This window comes from Solenopsis invicta, chromosome 1, assembly GCF_016802725.1.
Source record: "Solenopsis invicta isolate M01_SB chromosome 1, UNIL_Sinv_3.0, whole genome shotgun sequence".
NCBI lineage: Eukaryota > Metazoa > Arthropoda > Insecta > Hymenoptera > Formicidae > Solenopsis > Solenopsis invicta.
This window is the reverse complement of record NC_052664.1, coordinates 21,230,508-21,250,950: the sequence shown is the minus strand read 5'-3', so window position 1 is coordinate 21,250,950 and position 20,443 is coordinate 21,230,508. Positions and strand designations below refer to the sequence as shown.

Below are 20,443 nucleotides of genomic sequence, written 5' to 3'. Positions count from 1 at the left end.
CCTATTAGCGTTATAAGAAAAAGGCCGACATGACACCTTTCAGGTTTCTCTCTGATAAAGCCTAGTGCAATGGTCAGCAGTGATCACTGGTGCAGACTGCATGCAACGAGGGGAAAGCGACGAGCAGCAGACTTCGTTGATTGGCTGCTGCTTGTTCAAAATTCAATAGTGTGCGATTTTGGGCGAGCAGCAGCCAATCAACGAGGTTTGCTGTGCTGCTTGACGCTTATTGCGTGCAGTCTGCACTATAATAGGCTTGTGTGTGACTTTCAAGAGATAGGATTATTATCGATTATTATTATTATTACTTTTAATTTTTTCTTTTATTTTTATTGTAGAGCAAACATTTTGTCAATTCAATTTTAATTTTAAAATCAATTCGTAGTCTATAATTACGATGTTCTTCCGAAATAGCAGGACCGCATCTCTCAAAATTATAATATGGATCACTAAACAAAAATATTTTATTTTTAAATTAAATTTATATAAAATAACAAAAAAATATTGTTTTTATATGAAAATTTTTTTTTATAATTTTTTTACATGTATAAATATTTAACTGAGGCAAAAAATTAATGAGTTAAAATTTGTGCTTTAAAAATAATTAGTTAAAATTAAAAATTAAATCATTTAAAATTAAGTTTAATTAAACGTTATAAGTATTATACCTTGATCAACAGAGTAACTTTAATTGACGATTAACTCGTCAGATTCAATCGTTCAGATGGTAAGCTAATATTTATTTATCACAAAATTTTGACGTTAAATTTTTTTTCACATTTTCCTGTAAGAAATGATGATAAAAACATCAGTATATGCGATCGAGTTAATCGTTGATTAAAGTTAATCAGAGTTGGTGAAAGTAGTTCTTAAGCTATACATATTAAAGATGTGAGAATTGGAGATTATAATTCATCGATTAAGTAGCAGTATTTTCTCTTATCTATGTATATAAAATTATCTAGATAATTGTATGCATTGTTCGCAATCTAATCTTTTTTTTATACGTCAAACAACAAGATATAATATTAATCATTCTGTCCATAAGTAACAAAATACAGTGGATTTGATTCGGCAAGTTATAATTAAGTTAATCGAAGTCAAGTTAATTGTGTGATATTATTTTTTCTGATTCAATTTAAAGCTACACGGAACAATTTTGCTGAAAACAAACAATTTTGCCTAACTTATCTAAAAATAATTATGCTGAACCATTAGAAAATTTATATTGGACGTTTAAACTAATTATTAGAATGTCAAAACTTTTTCGTGTTTTATCATGCTTGAATGTCTTACATAATAATTTTGATAATCCAACATAAAATTATTTGTTTTTATCTATATCTAATTAAATTTTTAGATATTAGTAAAATTGTTCTTTCCGTGTGTGTTTTAAACCGAAAGTATTATAAAGATGCACAGTTTAGAAAATTAGAAAATATATATACCTACTTCAAAATCACACAACAAAAAATATTATTTCAGGGCTATACAAGATCTTGCTATGACAGTTTACGAGCTTTTCTCGATTTGAATTGTTTAAGTTAATCAAAGTTTAATAACAATTTCTCTGAGTTATACATAAATTTATTTAAAAGTTCTTAGAATTAAGGAAATAAGTTAAAATACATCTAAATCGAAAGTCTTGTAAACGTATAACTTGCATTTTCTCTCTTTCTAAAAAAAAGAAAAAAAATAATAATAAATATACTGAAGAAATATATCAATGATGACAAAATCTACTTCGATCTAAAAATGTTAAATCCAATATCGGGAGGCATTCTTGATATTAAATAAATTTATCATGCGCCAATTATTAATTAAAAGATTGTACATATAAATTATGTTTTAAGAATCATGCACACAAGTTTTAATTCTCATTCATAAATTCATTATCATTATACGTTTAATTCTGAAACATAAAAATTTATTATTACTTTGATAGAGAGATATAATTCCTCCTTTAGAATAACATTTTACGATAGGAAAGAAATCAATAATATATGACAGGATTATCAACAATATAAAATTGCAATATACAGATTTTATGACATTACACTCGTCAAATTATTATCTAACAATTACCTGAAGAGAGCTGAAAGTATTTATTGCGATTAAAAATAAAAATCAAAACTGGTAAGCATTATTATCCTATAGCACATATTATCATATGATATTATGAATATCATGATTCATAATATTCGTACGATATCATATATATTTTTAAGATGTATTTTTTAAAAATTAATTTAATATTGCTTGTGAATAAAGTTGCAAGTAGGATTGCTCACTTTAAATGTGTTTTTATGCGTTTTGTTCTTGATTGTGTTACCAACTTCTATGTACATGGAAAGAACATTTTTTAAATAAAACTATATTGTTTTGTTAAAATATTTAAAAATTTAGTTAGATGCAGATTTGAAAATAATTTTGTTGAACCTACAAAATGATATAAAACGGTCAAGCATGATGAGCAATGCTGCAACAAGTTGTGAAGTTCTGGCAACCAACTTGAGTGTCCAGCATAATTATTTTGATATTCTAACCGGAAATCATTTTCTATATCCAGTTAAATGTAGATATTTTAACAAAATTTTTCCTTTTTTAAATTATTTAATAAACGATAAAACAATTATCAATTATTTATCGGTTACATATATCGTGCGTTTCTTCAGGACAAATCATCGGGAATGATGTGAATTGTGAATCATGCTGTAACAGGTAGAAAAAATATTAATTGCAGAATCATTTCAGAAGAATCACGTACTTGCACTACGTTATCTGAAAGTGGTATACAAATAAATAGAAATTATATATATGTATATATATATATATATATATATATATATATATATATATATATCCAGAAGCACGTTAATTGACTAAAAAAGAAGGAAAAAAGAGAAGAATAGATTTTTTCTTGTCCTTTTCAACTTGAATATGCAGCGTTGAAAATAAAAGAATAAATTTCCTTGAACGAATTATGATTGTTCTATGCAAAAAAAGTAACGTAGATTCATCTTATGATGCCGTGAAACATCTTTTCACACCGTAAAAATTTTTTTGTTTTTTTATCTAATCAACTAAATCTAATCTTCACAGCTAAATGGCCGGTGATTATGAAGCACGTGACCGGAACAACAAGAGATTTGTGTTCCACTTCTGGTATTGTGGTTTGTTTTCCATAAATACCACAGAACTGTCTTACCACAGAGCAGAAGAAATATTATGACATAAAAGTAAAGTCTTTTGTCTTTTAACAAGCTTCATTGGTATTAATATAGATAAACATTGTAACTAAAATTATAAAAGCATCATTTATTCTCTAGAATTAAATTCTCCAGACGCAAATTGTACAGGAAAAGAACGGTTTTGCTGAAGTACTAGTTTAGTTTGGTACTTGTCTAAAATTAATTTTGTTCGATCATTAAAATAATTATATAAGACGCTCAAACATAATGAACAATGCTGTAACAATTTTCGACATTCTAACAACCAGTTTGAACATCCTACATAATTATTTTGACAGTCTAACACAAAATTATTTTTCTTATCTAACTAAATGTTTAGATTCTTTAATCAAACTTTTCTTTTCATGCAGGTTTCCTAGTAAAAGATAAAGCAATTGTCAATTATTTATCAGTTGTATGTACAAACGCGAATTGTACGTGGAAAGAATAATTGTACTGAAGCATCTAAAATTTTAGTTGGGTACAAATCAAATTAATTTTATTGGACCATCAAAATAATTACATAAGACACTCAAATATAATAAGCAATGCTGCAACAAGTTTCGACATTGTAGCAACCAATTTGAGCGTTCTACATAATCACTTATAGTCTAATAAAAAATTATTTTCAATATCAAGTTATATTTTTATATACTTTAACAAAAATTTTCTTTCTGTCGATATGTTTACATAGGTAGATTTCTCAATAAAAGATAAAACAATTATCAGTTATTTATCGGTTATATATATATCGTCGAGCAAATCCACCGAGAATGATATGCGAATTGCGAACATGCCAACAAACGATGAAAAATTATCAGAATCACGCGCTTGCATTACGTTATCTGAAAGAAATATATAAATAAGTAAGAATTATATATATAATAATTATATATAAAATGTAATAATCGTAATAAAATAATTAATAATGTAAAACGTTCAAGATAAAATAAAAATCTAAACTTTTTCATTACTCTTTATGTTTGATTCTACATAATTATTTTGATGATCCAACAAAATTATTTTCACAGATTTGTATCTGTCTAAAATTTTAGATACTTCAGTGTTCTACTTCAGTCTTTCAAATTTTTAGATACTTCCGTGTACACGGAAAGAACAATTTTACTGAAGTATTTAAAAATTTAAATAGATACATATCTGTGAAAATAACTTTGCTGAGATAATCTGAAAATAATTATGCTGGATCATAAAAATAATTACTAAAATAACTATTGGATAACCTATTATCCTTTTTTTTCAGTGCAGTGTAATTATTTTAACGATTCGACATAATTACTTTCAGATCTGTATTTCAACAAAATCGTTCTTTCAGTATAGTGACTTAAAAAACGCGACTTCTTCCGGTGGTGCCGAAAACATCGCGGATGTTTTTGTTTCTATTTTTTTCTAGCGTCTCATTGGACGTTCGATGATTCTACGAAACGCGCGATCTGGGATGTACAGTCGTGAGCTAAAAGGTTGCAACACATTTTCTTCGATGGTTTTTGGAATGTAGACTTGCTCATCAAACGGCAAACGTAATTGGTTCTTACCTGTGGATTCAACCAATTACGTTTGCCGATCGAGGAGCAAGTCTACATTCAAAAAATCATTTAAGAAAGTGTGTTGCAACTTTTTAGCTCACGACTATACCCAGAGATAACGATTCAGCATCCTTACGTTCGAACGACTGAAGCGACTAAAAGATTCGCCGCATAAATCATCGCGGCAATCTCGCGGCATCGCGTCACTTATGCAATTATTTGTGTAATTATTGCGCGTCGAGTGGAACGGGAAATTCATTAACCGCGAGAATATCGACACTGCGATCGCGTCGGGCCGATTACTCCCTGAATGGGAACCGAGCAGGAATAACGCGAGCGGGAAAATACGTCTGCCACGTTACTTTTGGAGGAGTCGCCGCCGCGTTCCGCGGGTGAAGAATCTTTTCGCGCGGTGTCGGCGCGTCAACAAGCGCGCCAATCAAATCAAGATATACGTACGTATATCTTTGCGTTTGACATACTGCATGCGACTGATAAGAATTGAATTCTCGTCGGGGCCGTTGATGATTAGCCGTCGCCGAGCCTCCGCCGCATACTCCGTCGTACGCCGCGACGCACCGCTGGTCAGTACGGCACTGCTCGGTTTTGGATAGCTGGCTGTTTCCAGTGTGGGCCCGTGACCATCCGAAACCATTGAGGAAATTCTAGTCAGCCAAAGGAAAGTCACGGTGCGTATTAAAATTAAAAAAAAAAAAAAAGTTTTGCTAAATTATTACTTCTCGGCCAGACGATACTCGCCGACCTCTTTTCGTTTAGACACCGAAAACAATTTGTTAAAAAAAAAAAATAAAATAAAATATTTAGTTTGATACGATCAAATAAATTGGATTAATTCGACAATTATTTGATTGCACAAAGGAAGGTATAGTTCAACTATTCAAATTTTTTAACCAAGACTTAATTAAACCAACTCAATTTTTAGTTGCACGTATCGGACTAAATATTTTAGTTTTTTGACAAATTTTTTTCCCCAGTGCGACGCATTTTCTTTGTCTTTTTCTACTTCTTTTTTCTTTGATGTACATATAATTATCTTGTTACAAACGTGAAAGATGTAATACAGGGTAATTTAAGGAAACCGGATATCAAATTTTATCAGCTTTTCTATTTATCAGGCAGCATGGACATTCTTATGATTAAAGATTAAATTTGATTGTGAAAGTTATCAGTATCGTCGCAGTTTTGTAATGTGTAATCGATATTAAATCTTTTGTACATTTGTTAAAAGTATAGATATCTTTCTACTTACTTCAACCACCTCAACTTAAAAATTTTCCAAAACTTACGATCGGTATGCTATTGATTAAAAATGAATTTTTAGATTATAACGAAGTTGATTAAACATTTGTTAACCAGTCCAATCTAAAAAATAAATATTAATTTTATAATATTAAATATTACATTAAAAATTATATTTTTAAGAAAAAAAATAGTATTGTTTCTTAATCACTTGCTGAAGTTAATCTCTATCCAAGCTAATTATTAATTTTATAAAAGCAAATGTTATAATAAGAATCATAATTAAAAATATATTGATTTATCATTTCTTACATAAGAGTCCGTAATTTTCAAAATAAATTGATTATTTTGCTTAAATAAGTTTTTATCTATATGAATATAAATGCTATTTGACTCACACTCAATCGACTTATCAATTTGATTTACGGTTAAAGTCTCATCGGAACGTAATCCAGTGGTAAGTAAAAGGATATCTGCAAAGTTGCATAAGTTAATATTTCTTTTTAACTTGGTAGAAAGTTAATAAATTAAAATTATGTATTTAAAAAATAATTAGTTGAAGTTAAAAATTAATTAAATTGAGTTAAAAGTTATTAACTAATTGTTATTCAATCTTGGATATTTGCAATAATAAGATGTGTTTCACAGACCTGTCGATTTAAAAAAGAAAGTCGCATGTGCCAGCGAAAGTGACATTGAGCATTAAAAGCAAGTGTTTGTCAAATAATATGTTGATAAAGTAATGGTTACTAACAATAAGTTATGTATGATAAATTTTCATACATTTTCATTTAAAAAATCGTGCAAATTCGAGCAAATTCCGCACGCAACACTTTTATCTCTATCTTGTAATGCTGCGAACCTTCAACTTGAAAATAAATAATTTAAAACGTAAAATTACCGCGTTATCGATGTGCATGTTAATAAACTTTTCATTTCGTACATCCTCTTTCTATTCCGCGAATACGTCTCTTTAAAGTACAAATATTCGCAATGGCATCATTCTTAAACCTACTTTAGCCTCATCTATATAATTCGCGTGCCATAATTTAGATTAAAGTTCTATTTGTAACTTTAAGCAACACTGGAAACACTTGAGAAGTCAAAATACACGTAAAATACATGTTAATATCGTGTACCTTGACATATCTGGCGTACAAAATTACAAGTAGAGAAATGTTAATTTAAATAGAAAAGTTTAAATTATAAATCATCTAAAATGATCTTCGCGACATTCTTATCATTAAAAGTCGAGACGTATCGCAATTTAACTTACTTGTCATTGAGATTAATTGGCGCACTCTATATACAGAAATATACTGCCAAGAAAAGCGATTACTCAATTTACGTTTTTTCGTCTAGTAAAATTCTAGAAACAGTTATCTTTACCTAAGAATATTTCATTGATAATTGTTTTAAAATACACTCATTACAGTTTTTAGAAAAATTTATTAGGATATATTTGAAAAAAAGATTATATACTTTTTAGAAACATTATAAAATTCGAAGTAAAATCAAAAATAATCTTAATATTTTTGATTAAAATATTAGGATATTTAGAACGTATTTTGAATTAATTTGACGCTTATGATAAACGTATATTAAATTTGCGGATATATGAATTTATAAAATACTTGAAAATAGTAATATTTACCTAATATAATTTAAATATATATTTTTCCGAATGTACAAAAGTTTATTTTAAATAAATTTTACATGTTTCAAGTAAAAGTTGAATATTTTAAGACCGTTATCAAAAAAATATTTTTTGCAAAGATAACCACTACTTAAAAGAAGAAAACTAAAAATTGAGTAATCACTTTTTTTTTAGTACAAGAATGTGTGATATTTTCTGTATGTATGTTGCATTATATTTTTTAACATTTATAGTTCACGGAATATATCAAGGAATGATGCAAATAATCAACAATTAATTCTTTGATAAGCAAATAAAAATACGAGGATATATATGGGGAGTATATGAAAAATTATGAATCTATAAAGTTAATTAATACACCACCGGGACATTTTGCAGGTCTGCGGTTAATATTCGAACTGCGCGCAACTTCGCGTTTGCGTCAAGTGCTTTCGTTTTGAACTATGCATTATCGCAATCGTGAAATATGCAAGATAAGAGGAAAATCCGCATACCTGTGGCTCAGTTGTTGAGGTATGGTTAATAACTCGACTTTATTATGACGTTAAAGCGAGTTCGCATTTTCCGCGTGATCCGAGCCGGCCGGCGCGGCGCGGCGTTTCGACGAACGGAAAAACCCGGCAAAACGAAAATTGTGGATGGGCACCTCGAGATCCTGAGCGTCGCTACTTACATAAGAAACCACATGGATCGTTACATAAATCATTTTCGCGCGATTGACGCTATATTAACGTTGAAATATGTGCCGTTCCAGCAGGCACGAAATTATGTGTCGTCGAATCATCTTTAAGTAAGCTTTCAGCGAGCATTGCATTTAATTAATGTAATTATTGATTAAATACACGTTGCGAGGTATTTGCGAATACATATGTATGCTGTAATGCGTAAAGAATGCTAAATATTTGAAACGACGATGAAAAAAAAAATTATTCATATTTCTAAGGATATGTAAAAAAAGGTATTTCTGTTGATCTTTGATTAATTCTATATTCTTTTTTATTTTTTATTTTATTAATTAATTTATTTATTGCATTATTATAATTATACACTCAGTTAACTATGTCTTAAAAAATCTCTTTTTCTATTTTCTACTTTAGATTTCATATTTATTTATTTGCAAATGTGCGTATGAAATTATTAATATAAACAGTGTTTAATTTCAATACAACTTGTAGTTAAGATACAGAATAATTTAAATTGAACTTTTCGCAATAGCTTGAACATTTCTTGGATATTTGTCATACAAGAAAAAGAATAATATTTGATACGTTGCAAACAATTTTCAACATACCACGGTCACGCCATTAACGCATTTAGTAAGACAAGTGCAAGATAACGACGAATGCGCTTTAACGGATAAGCTTTGCAAAAGTTCGCCCGTAAGCGGAATTAAATCAAACAGCGGAATAGAAAACTCCTTTTCATAGATACGGTTACATTATTCTTTTTTTTTATTTTACATTACGATCTGAAATTGAGATGAACAAGCCCAAGTAACAAGTTTTGATTCCTTGAGTATATCATGGCAATAAAATTTGTTAAGACCTCGCAAAGTTGTGTTTAATCTCACTGAAGCTTAAAACTTAACCCTTGTCACTCGACGCTATATCATATTGTCTATATCGCATTGATATCGCCGTGCCTGCGTGTGCACGCGATAACATTACACAATATTCCGATGTGTTAATGTTTATAATGAACATTCGTAATGTTGTAACAGTTTATCCGTCCTTTAAACCTGATTACAATATTTTTAAAGTAAAAAAAAAACACATATTTTATGCCTTCACTTCGTTGACACACATAATTTAATGTCAGAAAAGTATAAAACACAAAAATGATTATCTTTTTGCAGAATCGCATCAGAACATGATAAAATGATAGCGCGCGGACGACATTCTTGGACAAATAATAAAAAAAAAAATATTTCGACAGTCGTCAAATAACAGAATGAATGTGGAACGGATATTTCGTATCATATCCATTTCAACCATATCTACGATAATTTAAGAAGCATGTTGTCGTACGGCAAAATATTGACAGAGCGCGATTAACGTGATAAAATAACCGGTAAATCTAAAAAAGTTTCCTTCTCATTTCAAGTTAAATATACACAGAAATTTAGCGTAAATATATGTACAAATAGTAACTCTTATGACTTCGTGTTTCAATTATACGTAGTGTTAATTTATATTATCTGATAATGTTTGAACTATTAAATGGCCTGTGAAACAAGCTTGTAACACCAAAAAGGAGGAAACAAACTCGCAGTGATATGAAAGAGATATTACTCGAGATTCAATGAGAATTAATCGCGTTATACTGGTGCAGGAGGTGAAAGTTCACAATTCTAGATAACAACAAATGTCATATGAGCTGTATATGTATGCAAGATTTCCTGTAACTCGATCATTAAGTATACGAAAAAATATGGAAGGGAAAAGTTGTTCGTTTCGGAGAGACAAATATTATGAGAGATAATATTTTTTTCATGTTTATTTTACGAAATTTTGATATTATTTTTTTCAACATTTTTTTAAGTGAGATAGTGTATATTTCTTTTGTTTGTATAAAAATTTTTTTCTTAATTTTTGTAAATGTATTTATTAAAATTAGATTGACTTAAATAAATAATGTTTATGGTAATAAAGTTTTTCTTTTTCTTTTATAGTGACTTAATGCATTGAAATTAAAAAAATTACCTTTTGTTAAAAAATTTATTTGAAAATTAGATTTAATAAATTTACAGTACAATATTTGCTGAAATCTAATAAATAAATTTTTTAAATACTGAATTTGGATTTTTAATTTAAAAAATAATATTTGTTCCAAAGTTATAAAAATATTTGATAGAAAAATTATTTTTAAAATTAAATTAATGTTATTTGATATTATTAAATTATAAAAAGAAAAATTTATGTATGAATATAAATGTTAATTGTATTGCATAAAATAATTTTTATAATTAATCAATGGTTTACTTAATAGATGATTATATTGTTCAAATAAATAAATAAAATCTTTTATTTTAAGAAAATGCATTGACAGTATACAAATACATGGTTTCTTATATTTATGCAAAATTTCTTTTCTTAATATATTTTTTTTCAATAACGTGTAGTTCATAAAAAATATTATGAATTGTAATTTTATAAATTTACATTTGTTTTTTTAATTGTATAAGATATGTCGATCTTAAGATAATATTTAAATAATTTTTTAAAATCAACATATCTTAAGATAAACATATCTTTAAGGTCAACATATGGCATTACGCACAAGAAACTATAAAAAATAGTACCATCATTGATAACATCAGAAAATGACGCGTCACGTTACGTGTTTTTAATTCAACTTTATTTCTTGTGTATATATGAATAGAATGTTTAGTTCCATTTATAACAGACAAAGAAGAATTAAAAAATTCTTGTACACAATAATACAATAATATATACATAAATCGTGCTGTGTATATATTTTGCCATTAATAGACATGCATTGAAAACGCAATGTTTTGTACAACATATTATATGATTTACGTAATCAATGTTATCAGAGTACCTAGGCAATACTATAAAGGAATTATATCTTGTTTCGTTATCGTTCACCAGTATCTAAAACATCATACGTTAACACAGATATTAACTTTTCTTTTTTTTTACTGGCAGCTTCCGCGTAATTGAATGAATTTCCTGACATTTTTACAATATTCTCGTTGTCATTCTAGAGACTTCGCGACAATGTCATCGACAGAATGGTACGACGCAATAACTAAATTAGCGTTTTAACGAAAGTCGAAATAAAACGAAGAAAATAAAATTGACATCATGTATGACTGTATACAATATTAGACGTCAATTTCATCTAAAATGGATATCTGTAATTTCGAACTATAAAGTTCACGAAAGAATGCAAACGTCGCTTTGCTATATGTTATCTAACATTTAAATATTTATCTAACATAAATAATTTTTAGAGAGAATTCACATTAGAAGCGAAAAACAGAATGCAGTAAAGAAAAAACTCAAGTAGCAAACTTGACCTTACTTGTCATCATTTTAACATACAATATAAGATGTCACTTTGACGTTAGAACGATAAGTAACAGCAGCTTGCTACTCGGAAATTTGTTATAACCAATCAGAAGTTACACTGATAGATGTTAGCCAAGAATCGGTTATCATTTATCACTTTCTTTATCATAATAAAGAATCTAAACTGCTTCTCTTGTTGTTGAACTTAATTAAAAAATTCAAGAATACCACGTGAATCAACAGAACAGTAGAAAATCAACAAACAGTAGAAAATCAGTAGTTCTCTTCCACACTTTATTTTTCCTAATGTAAACGTTTCCTTATGTGTAATATGCTGTTAATTATTTTTTTGTTTTTCTCTTTTTACGTTTTTTGTTTTAAGTGCGACATCGCATAATCTTACATGTGATATTATTTATCTAATATTTAAGTTTTTATCTAAACAATTCTTCTTCTATTATGCATCATTATACAACTACTGTTCATTATTTTTTACGTCTTTTTTTGTACGTTTTTTTTTTAGTGCAATATTGTGTAATTTTACATGTAATATTATCCAATAATAAATTGAAAAAAATTTTACTAACAAAAAGGAAATTTCCTTAATTTTAATAAACAGGTATTTGCGCACTGTAACTGTATTTTGTTAAAATTAGGAAATTGTATTTATTCAGTTGAAAAACATAATTTTTTTATTAAATAAATCATTTACTGTTTACAAAAACTATTTTATGAAATACAGTCATTTGTTGAAATAAATTTTATTTTTGTATGAATTAATGATTTTTGAATAACATTAAATTAATTTACGAAAATATTTTTCTGTTAAGTGAATCATTCGTAATTTGTAAAAAGTAATTTTACCGTATAATAAATGTATATATTGTAACTTTCGCTTTTTAATAAATAATGATTTTATCACGAAAATGAGGAGACGTTTACTTAAAGTCTTATTAAAAAGTATTATTCATTAAACATTATAAAAATTATATTATACAGCATTGTAAAGTACATATGATGATTACCAAAAATTGGATATTTAAATTAATTTAATGTTATCTTAGAAAATCGCTTATTTAAAAGGATTCAAAATAAATTCCGTAACTTTCTGAATCATGAATCTTTTGCAAATGTGCTACGCCATTTCTTTAATTAAAAAATGTATTATATATTGTCTATTTATGATGTAAACAGCGCATTATTATTATAAACAAAATAATTCTTTTTGTTTTTCTTGGACATACTAACTTTATTCAAGCATACGTTTTCTCAAATGTAATAAATTGTTTTAAAAAGTATTTTTATATTTACTATAAGAAATTTATATTGCTTTTGTAATTTTGGAAACGTCAATTTAATTAAATATTGAGTTATTGTTTTCAATTAAAAGATACAAATTCAATATTTTTTAAATTTACTTATTAGATTTCAACAAGTATTTTACTGTAAGATGTTAAATCTGAATTTGATTCAAATAAATTTTTTAATAAGTCATTATTTAATTTTCATGTTTGGATTTACTAGAAGTAAGAGAAGAAGTTTTATACTTTAAGTATTATTTATTTGAATTAAGTAAATCTATAATTTATAATAAATATATTATAAATTAAGTAAATCTATAATCTATAATAAATATATATATTTACTAAAATTAAAAACATGTTTTTCTCGCTGTAATGTCGTCTTTTGAAATTGTTACGTAAGACACAATCACCGTAAAAGATAACATAAAAAAAAACAAAAAATGTTAGTACAAACTTGTAATAAATATAAAATTGTACAAATTTTAATATCTTTTTTTAAATGACACATAATAAAGTGTCATACTACAATTTATGCTATTTATTTTAGTGTTTGTAAAAATATTTTATTAACATGTAAAGTAAAAGATTTAGTATATCATCAATTATTTATATATATTATCTAATGTTTGCCAAATTGTCGAGTGGAACAAACAGATATGCGAAGATCAGAAATACTTAAAATTTTGTATAATATTAAATGCGATAATACAGGGTGTTCGATAATAGTTGTATCCACGTTTTACCATAAGAGATAATTTACGACTTCACTCCATATAAATTACATGGAGTGCAGTCGGTAAGTCACGGTTAAGGCACGCTCTTATGGCAAAACGTGGATACAATCATTCGAACACCCTGTATAAGATTAATTATATTTTCGTGAGATATATTAACAGCACGGCTTATGTAAATTGCGATATAATCTTCAATATAATTATCAGCGTATCACAATAAAAATGTCACATAATAATATGATTTATATTATATTGTGTAATGTAAAAACGTTCTTAAATTCAAAAAGGTACGTATTTATTTGTGATTACGTATATTTACACGTGTTTAATATACGCAATTTTAATATCTCTTTTTAAATAACACATAATAAAGGATACTGATAAATTCTTGAGATTATTTCGAGAAGAAAATTCCAATATCAAATTGTAAAATTACAATAGCTTTTAAATGAGAAGAGTTTAATTAAGAATTTGCCTGTACAATATTAGCTGAAAATTATTAAAAACTACAGGCTTCTTTAAATTTATTCCGGTGTAAACCTTTTTTTTTAATCAACGATAAAAAAGTTTTGGTTGCAAATACTCAAATTTTGATCTTAAATCCAACTGCAACACAGATTATGTACTATTTATATTCGACTTATATTAAACCAATAGTACCAAAATTTTTTGTATTGATATTTTTTCGCATCTTATTAACTTCTTGGTAAACGTAAATTTCAAGTGCATCGCTAACAATGCTTATATTTGCAAATTATATATGTAATCTAGAATGTTTTGCCGGATACGATAAGAATGTACCAAATAATAAGTAGCGTTTAACATAAACGTATGAAAATAACGCAAATATGGAAGCAATGTTTATGGGAAAACACAAAACCAAGCATCCTTGTAATTACTCATGATTTTAATAAACTTTGGAAATGTTGAAATACAGATAATTATACAACTAACTTTTAATTCTTTTTTTGTATTTTTTTATAAATGCATTTTTTGCACTTATTATTATAAAAGAGTTAAACAAAATTAATTTTTCTTTCAAAATAAACATTGTTAAAAATATATAAAAAATAGTTAAAAAAGTGTTTAAATAAATGTTTAAAAAATGTTTAAAAAGTTAAATGATTTTTAGAGTATTTTATGTTAAAATAATTTTTTAAAAATAAGAAATAAAAATAAGAAAAACATTTTTTTTCAATAAAAATTTTTAACCGTGAATTATATAGCATGAAACAAATATAAAGCAAATTTCTTGATTCATCAATTGATTGATATTGCATTGATGTGCAAATGTAATTTTGCTCCACAAAAAATGCATTTGCGCCATGCGATTGACTTTGTAATGCGATATATTGATTAATCAATGAATTAAAAAATTCACTTATAATTTTGTCTATAAATTTTTTTCTGTCTCTCTGTGGATTATCATTATGCGCACTTTGTGTGCTAGTTGATTTTTCCTTAAGATAAAAATAGACAATGTAAAAAAAAGAGTTATGAATATTCCAGTAAAAATTCGTACAAAATTTTATATTAATTTAAGAAATAATACAAAAATCTATATAAAAATACTAAAATTAGAGCATTTTTTTAAATTTTTGTTTTTTGTAATTCATTATTTTCAATTTCTTTGAATTTCTTCGTGAAATTACATGAAACTACAATGAACTATATTTCACATATTTTTAACCTTACTCTAGAGAAAAAAATTTCTGTGTATACAAATTCTATTAAAAATAGAAATTTGTAGAAATTATTAGTTTTTTGTTTGTAGAAATGTACTTTTTGATAAAAATATTTATTTTTTCTTAGAAATATGTATTAATTACTAAAATTAACAAAAGTGTTCCAATTTTAATACTTTTTTTGTAGATTTTTGTATTTCTTAATAAATTTGTGTAGAATTTTATAGAATTTTTCGGTCAGAACAATAATTTACAACAAAAGTAATATTTGTTTTTAAATGTACAATTATAAAAGTGCATACCGTCGCTTTCAAATCTCATTTCTAACTCGAGGAACAAAATTCTTCATAGAAAATTAAAAATGTAACGAATAAAACAGCAGTAACGAATAGCATATCACAGTCGGTATTCTCTTTAGTAATTAATTGTCACCTTCGCCGGTAGATGTCAAGTGCTATTGCAAAATATATCGTGTGTACCTTTTCGACACCTCTCAACACTTTTCGCAATTCGCAATCGAAACGAGATAGACATATATTCGACCATTGAGACGAAGAAAGCGCGAGAAGTGCAAGGTGCAGAGGTGCAGAAGTGCAAGTGAACGAACCGGTCGTCTGCACCGCACCTCGACGAAGATGACGGAATTGAATAACAATCTCGTGTAAAATATATGTTGTACGTATCTGTAACTGTATCTCGAAAACTGTCACGCGAGCTTACGCGAATTGAAGTGTCAAACAGATATGGGACTGTCGCATTTCTTCGTTAAATTGGAGTAGATTAAAAGGATTTCACAATGTCGACGGAAAATGTGTGGGATGCCGAGAATGCGGTTTGTTCGACCGTACGTATAAAATACGTCGCAATAACAATTCTTCGTTCTTATTGCTTTGTGTATTTCAACGAATATTCTTACCGAAGTGCTGATTGATGATACAATTTTTTTTAATTCTTTTCTCTTTCATTAATTTATATCATAATTTTATTTTCAAATTGATAATTTCTATACACATATTTCTATTTTTAGTTGAACTTTAGTAGTACTAATTTGTAGAAATTTTTTTCGCCAGAGTAAGCTACTTAAAAATGTATAAAATATTTTACTAAATTTACAAAATGATGCACTACAAAAATACAAAAATTTAAAGATTTAGAAGTGTTCTGGCACTACTGCGAGAAGATAGAAATAATTAGTATAATGTTAAAAAAATTAAGATAGGAAAGATTTTAATACATAAGGCGTTAAACAATTCCAGACCATTTTTAAATATACAACTGTCATTCTTGAAAAACCTATATTGACTACACAGAAAAAAAATAGTATCAAATTAACAATTCATTGTTTCATATATAAGCAAGAATATAAAATTTTCCTGGTAGAATTTTTGCTTACACGAAGAAAAGAATTTTCTTTATGTAAGCAAAATTATGTCTGTTTAAGATTATAAATTCTTCCAAGATTTTATATTCTTGCTTATATATGAAACAATGAATTGTTGATTTAATAATAATTTTTTTCTGTGTATAGTATATATTTTATATAAGTTATTTATATATAAAAAACATTGTCTTTCATTCCAAATTATTGAAATTATATACTTCATAAGAGATAGATTTAATGAACAATGATTTCACGGTCAAATATATTAACTCATTTTCATATTTCTTTTCCAGACTGACGAAAGTACACCACTTTTGTCAAGAAGTGGTCAAACCATGGTCGAGAAGATTAGCATTTCGCAGCAGACTTTGGTCTCCAATAATGGCCAGCTTGGTCAAGCCAAGAGGCTGCCACAGTACATAGCAGCTTTAGCAGCAACGCTTGGCGCTGTTGCTGCTGGTATGGTGCTTGGTTGGTCGTCGCCCGCTGGTAAAAATGGTGTGAATCTGCAGAAGGATTACAACATAACTATGGATGCAACTGAATTTTCCTGGGTCGGATCACTTGCTACTCTTGGAGCGGGTGTGATATGCATTCCCATCGGTGTAATAGCGGACTTAATCGGGAGGAAGACTGCCATGCTGGTCATGGTAGTTCCTTTCGTCGTTGGTTGGATACTTATTATCTGCTCGAATTCAATGATCATGTTCTACTTTGGTAGATTTATTACAGGCCTTGGTGGTGGTACCTTTTGTGTAGCTGCTCCCTTATATACTGCAGAGATAGCGGAAAAAGAGATTCGTGGCGCACTCGGTACTTACTTCCAATTGATGCTCACAATAGGTATCCTGATTTCGTACATTCTTGGCGCCGTTATTGAAAATATGTTTACTCTGTCGATTATTTCCGCGGTCATACCACTGATCTTTTTTGTGGCGTTCATCTTCATGCCAGAGACTCCAGTGTACTACTTAAAGAAAAACAACCAGGAGGCCGCCAGAAATAGTTTGATCAAACTTCGTGGCAATCAGTATAATATCGAAGCCGAGTTGCAGGAGATGCAAGAAGCGCTTGAAGAAACGAAGCGGAGCGGCGCGTCGTTCACAGATTTGATTCAAACTAAGGCTGTCAAAAAAGGCTTTGTAATTGCCTACGGGTTGATGCTCTTCCAGCAAATGAGTGGCGTAAACGCCATCATTTTTTACTCTTCAGATATCTTCGAGAGAGCCGGATCCTCTATAGAGCCCAATATAGCTACCATTATTGTGGGAGCGGTGCAAGCAGTATCAGTTTTCTTCGGTACTCTTGTCATCGATAGACTCGGCAGGAGGATCTTGCTGCTGGCATCAATCATAATGATGTTCGTGACGACTCTGATTCTTGGAGTTTACTTTTATTGTATTGAAAATAATACTGCTTTCGACGATATTAAGTGGTTCGCCCTTATCCCACTCTGTGTCTTTCTCGTACTATTTTCATTCGGCTTTGGACCGATCCCGTGGATGATGATGCCGGAGATCTTTGCTCCGGAAGTAAAGGGAGTCGCCGGGAGTAGCGCTTGCCTATTCAACTGGCTTATGGCTTTTGTAATCACCAAATTTTACACCGATATGGTCGCCGCTGTGGAACCCTATGGTACTTTCTGGATATTCTGTTTATTCTGCATCATTGGCACCGTATTTGTTTACTTCTTGGTCCCAGAAACCAAGGGCAAGACGCTAGATGAAATACAAAGAGAGTTGAATCGTTGATCAAGAGATCAGGAACTTTTTCAATAAGCAGAAAATATAAATTGTACATATTGAAATATATTTTTTAGTTGTACATAATAAGTTATAGTACTTAAATGAAACACATTTTGTAAATTGATTACATGGAGTATGTATCAGACTCATGTCACAGTGCGAGAATGTATTTTGTATTCGAAAACGGTCGTAATGTTATTCAATGTCCACATTGTCATTTTATTATATCAATGCTATCTCTTTAACCCTCACATGGAGAATTTATTAATTGAAATTAAAGAACAAAATATATTTTTAATAAGCAAGTGAACGGCCAAAATATATTTATTTTTTTCTGAAATTATATAAAATAATCACATCGTGTCCTAAAGGAAACATCCTTAAGAAAAAAATATGATAAAATTGAAATTTACCTCAAATTACTATCAATATGTATATTATCTTATTGTATCATAGCTTCTAAGCAACGAAAATTTTTTAGTGGCTTGCAAACATTGCTAGTCTGCCCTTTGAGGGTCCAAAGAAGCAGTATTTTAACATTTGATACATATCTTTATCTTCTGTATCCTAATTAGATACTGTAAGCCCGTTCGTTATTCTCACTTTTATAAGAATAAAAAAATTATTAAATGATTTTTACATATGTATACCTTAACATCTAGAAAATATTTGTCTGATTATTTATTTTTAAAAATTATACATAAATGTTACAACCCATTATAGCTGACAAGATGAGAAAAATGTACATTTTCATGTAAAAATTAAAAACATTGAAAATAACTTAAGGAAAAATATTTTCGTATTTTAAAATTGATATTCCGAACCACAAAAATAATTAAATGTATCAACTGTCCAAAAAGTTAGGTCAATGCTTGAGAATGACTTTTTAATATGAATGTATGTAAATTGAAAATATATTGCATTTATATTTTTAACAATGCGTTTTATATTATTGATATTACAAAATTGATATTACAAATATAGATAATCATTACACGTACGATATTGATATTGTAAAAATTAACAAAAAAATAGAAAAACCGTTTAAAAGAAAAGTAAAAAATAAAAATAAAAAAATATTTTTTAAATTTAAAAATTAAAAATTCCATTTTTTTGTAATAGTTTGTAAAATTATTACAACAGATTTTGCTATTACAATGCCTGGTCATATTAAAATTATTTATATTGTATTACGACAGATTTAATTAAAAATAATAACAATTCTTTAATATAGAAAAAAATATAAGACGAGTTATTCGTGTCCTAAGGTGAATTTTTGAAGCGTTTTGGTCGAAGAACGTGCACGAATTGGCTGACAATGCTCACTTCTTAAATGTACGTTAAGTCTTTCAAAGGAAAAAATATTATTTACTCAGTTATTCTTAACTCGAAGGGAAGAAATATGCAGAACACAAATGTCCTAATAAGGTGTGTATAAGTGTTATTAAGGCGATTTTAGATGTATTATAAGATATGTATAAAGTTGTATACTTGTATAAAGTTTTTATTGATTATGTATTGTTTTCTATTTTAGTTAGCATTATCATTACATGTATATTTGATATTTATTTGCCTATTGCAAATAAATTGTTGTTAATTATATCTAATACAAATTTGCATTTTCGATGAAGTGTAGATGGTTTATACCTACGTCATCGTCATCTTCTACGTTATTGCGATTGTCTTCACATCCTCGCCAAAGTTTTTATAATTATTTATTTTACTTTTCATTACAAACTAATCTTTTATGCACTATTTCTCGTTTCTTTCACTTAAAAATCAACACTTTCTAATCATTTGTTTAAATATTGATTTCAATGTTGTAAATAAATATTACAAATAAAAAAGGAATATTTCTAAAGATAAACG

General features: G+C 28.0%; 1 protein-coding gene and 1 long non-coding RNA gene across 3 annotated transcripts; one reads left to right on the top strand and one right to left on the bottom strand.

The window, feature by feature from the left end:
- Nucleotides 1-1,263: 1,263 nt before the first annotated feature.
- LOC113003158 lies at nt 1,264-8,544 on the bottom strand. Its single transcript, XR_005575698.1, has 4 exons — nt 8,055-8,544; nt 6,433-6,507; nt 5,234-6,157; nt 1,264-4,075 (listed from the first exon to the last, which is right to left on the bottom strand). It is a non-coding gene; the product is annotated as an uncharacterized LOC113003158 (long non-coding RNA).
- On the top strand, nt 5,237-20,198 carry LOC105194775 (facilitated trehalose transporter Tret1). 2 transcript variants are annotated; one of them, XM_011159872.3, is made up of 2 exons: nt 5,237-5,463; nt 17,123-20,187. In XM_011159872.3, exon 2 carries the CDS (start codon nt 17,165-17,167, stop codon nt 18,578-18,580), a length of 1,416 nt encoding a protein of 471 aa, XP_011158174.1. In that variant the 5' UTR covers nt 5,237-5,463; nt 17,123-17,164; the 3' UTR covers nt 18,581-20,187. The 2 variants fall into 2 exon arrangements, with proteins under 2 accessions (XP_011158174.1, XP_011158173.1); XM_011159871.3 differs by lacking the exon at nt 5,237-5,463 and adding an exon at nt 15,796-16,292 and having other exon boundaries at nt 17,123-20,198.
- The last annotated feature ends 245 nt before the right edge of the window (nt 20,199-20,443 follow it).

Bases quoted from the DNA above. Each gene is read 5' to 3' on its own strand.
- LOC105194775 (XM_011159871.3), top strand. From the start codon at position 16,245: ATGTCGACGGAAAATGTGTGGGATGCCGAGAATGCGGTTTGTTCGACC. The intron at 16,293-17,122 runs GTACGTATAAAA...TTTCTTTTCCAG, and splicing joins AGAATGCGGTTTGTTCGACC to ACTGACGAAAGTACACCACT.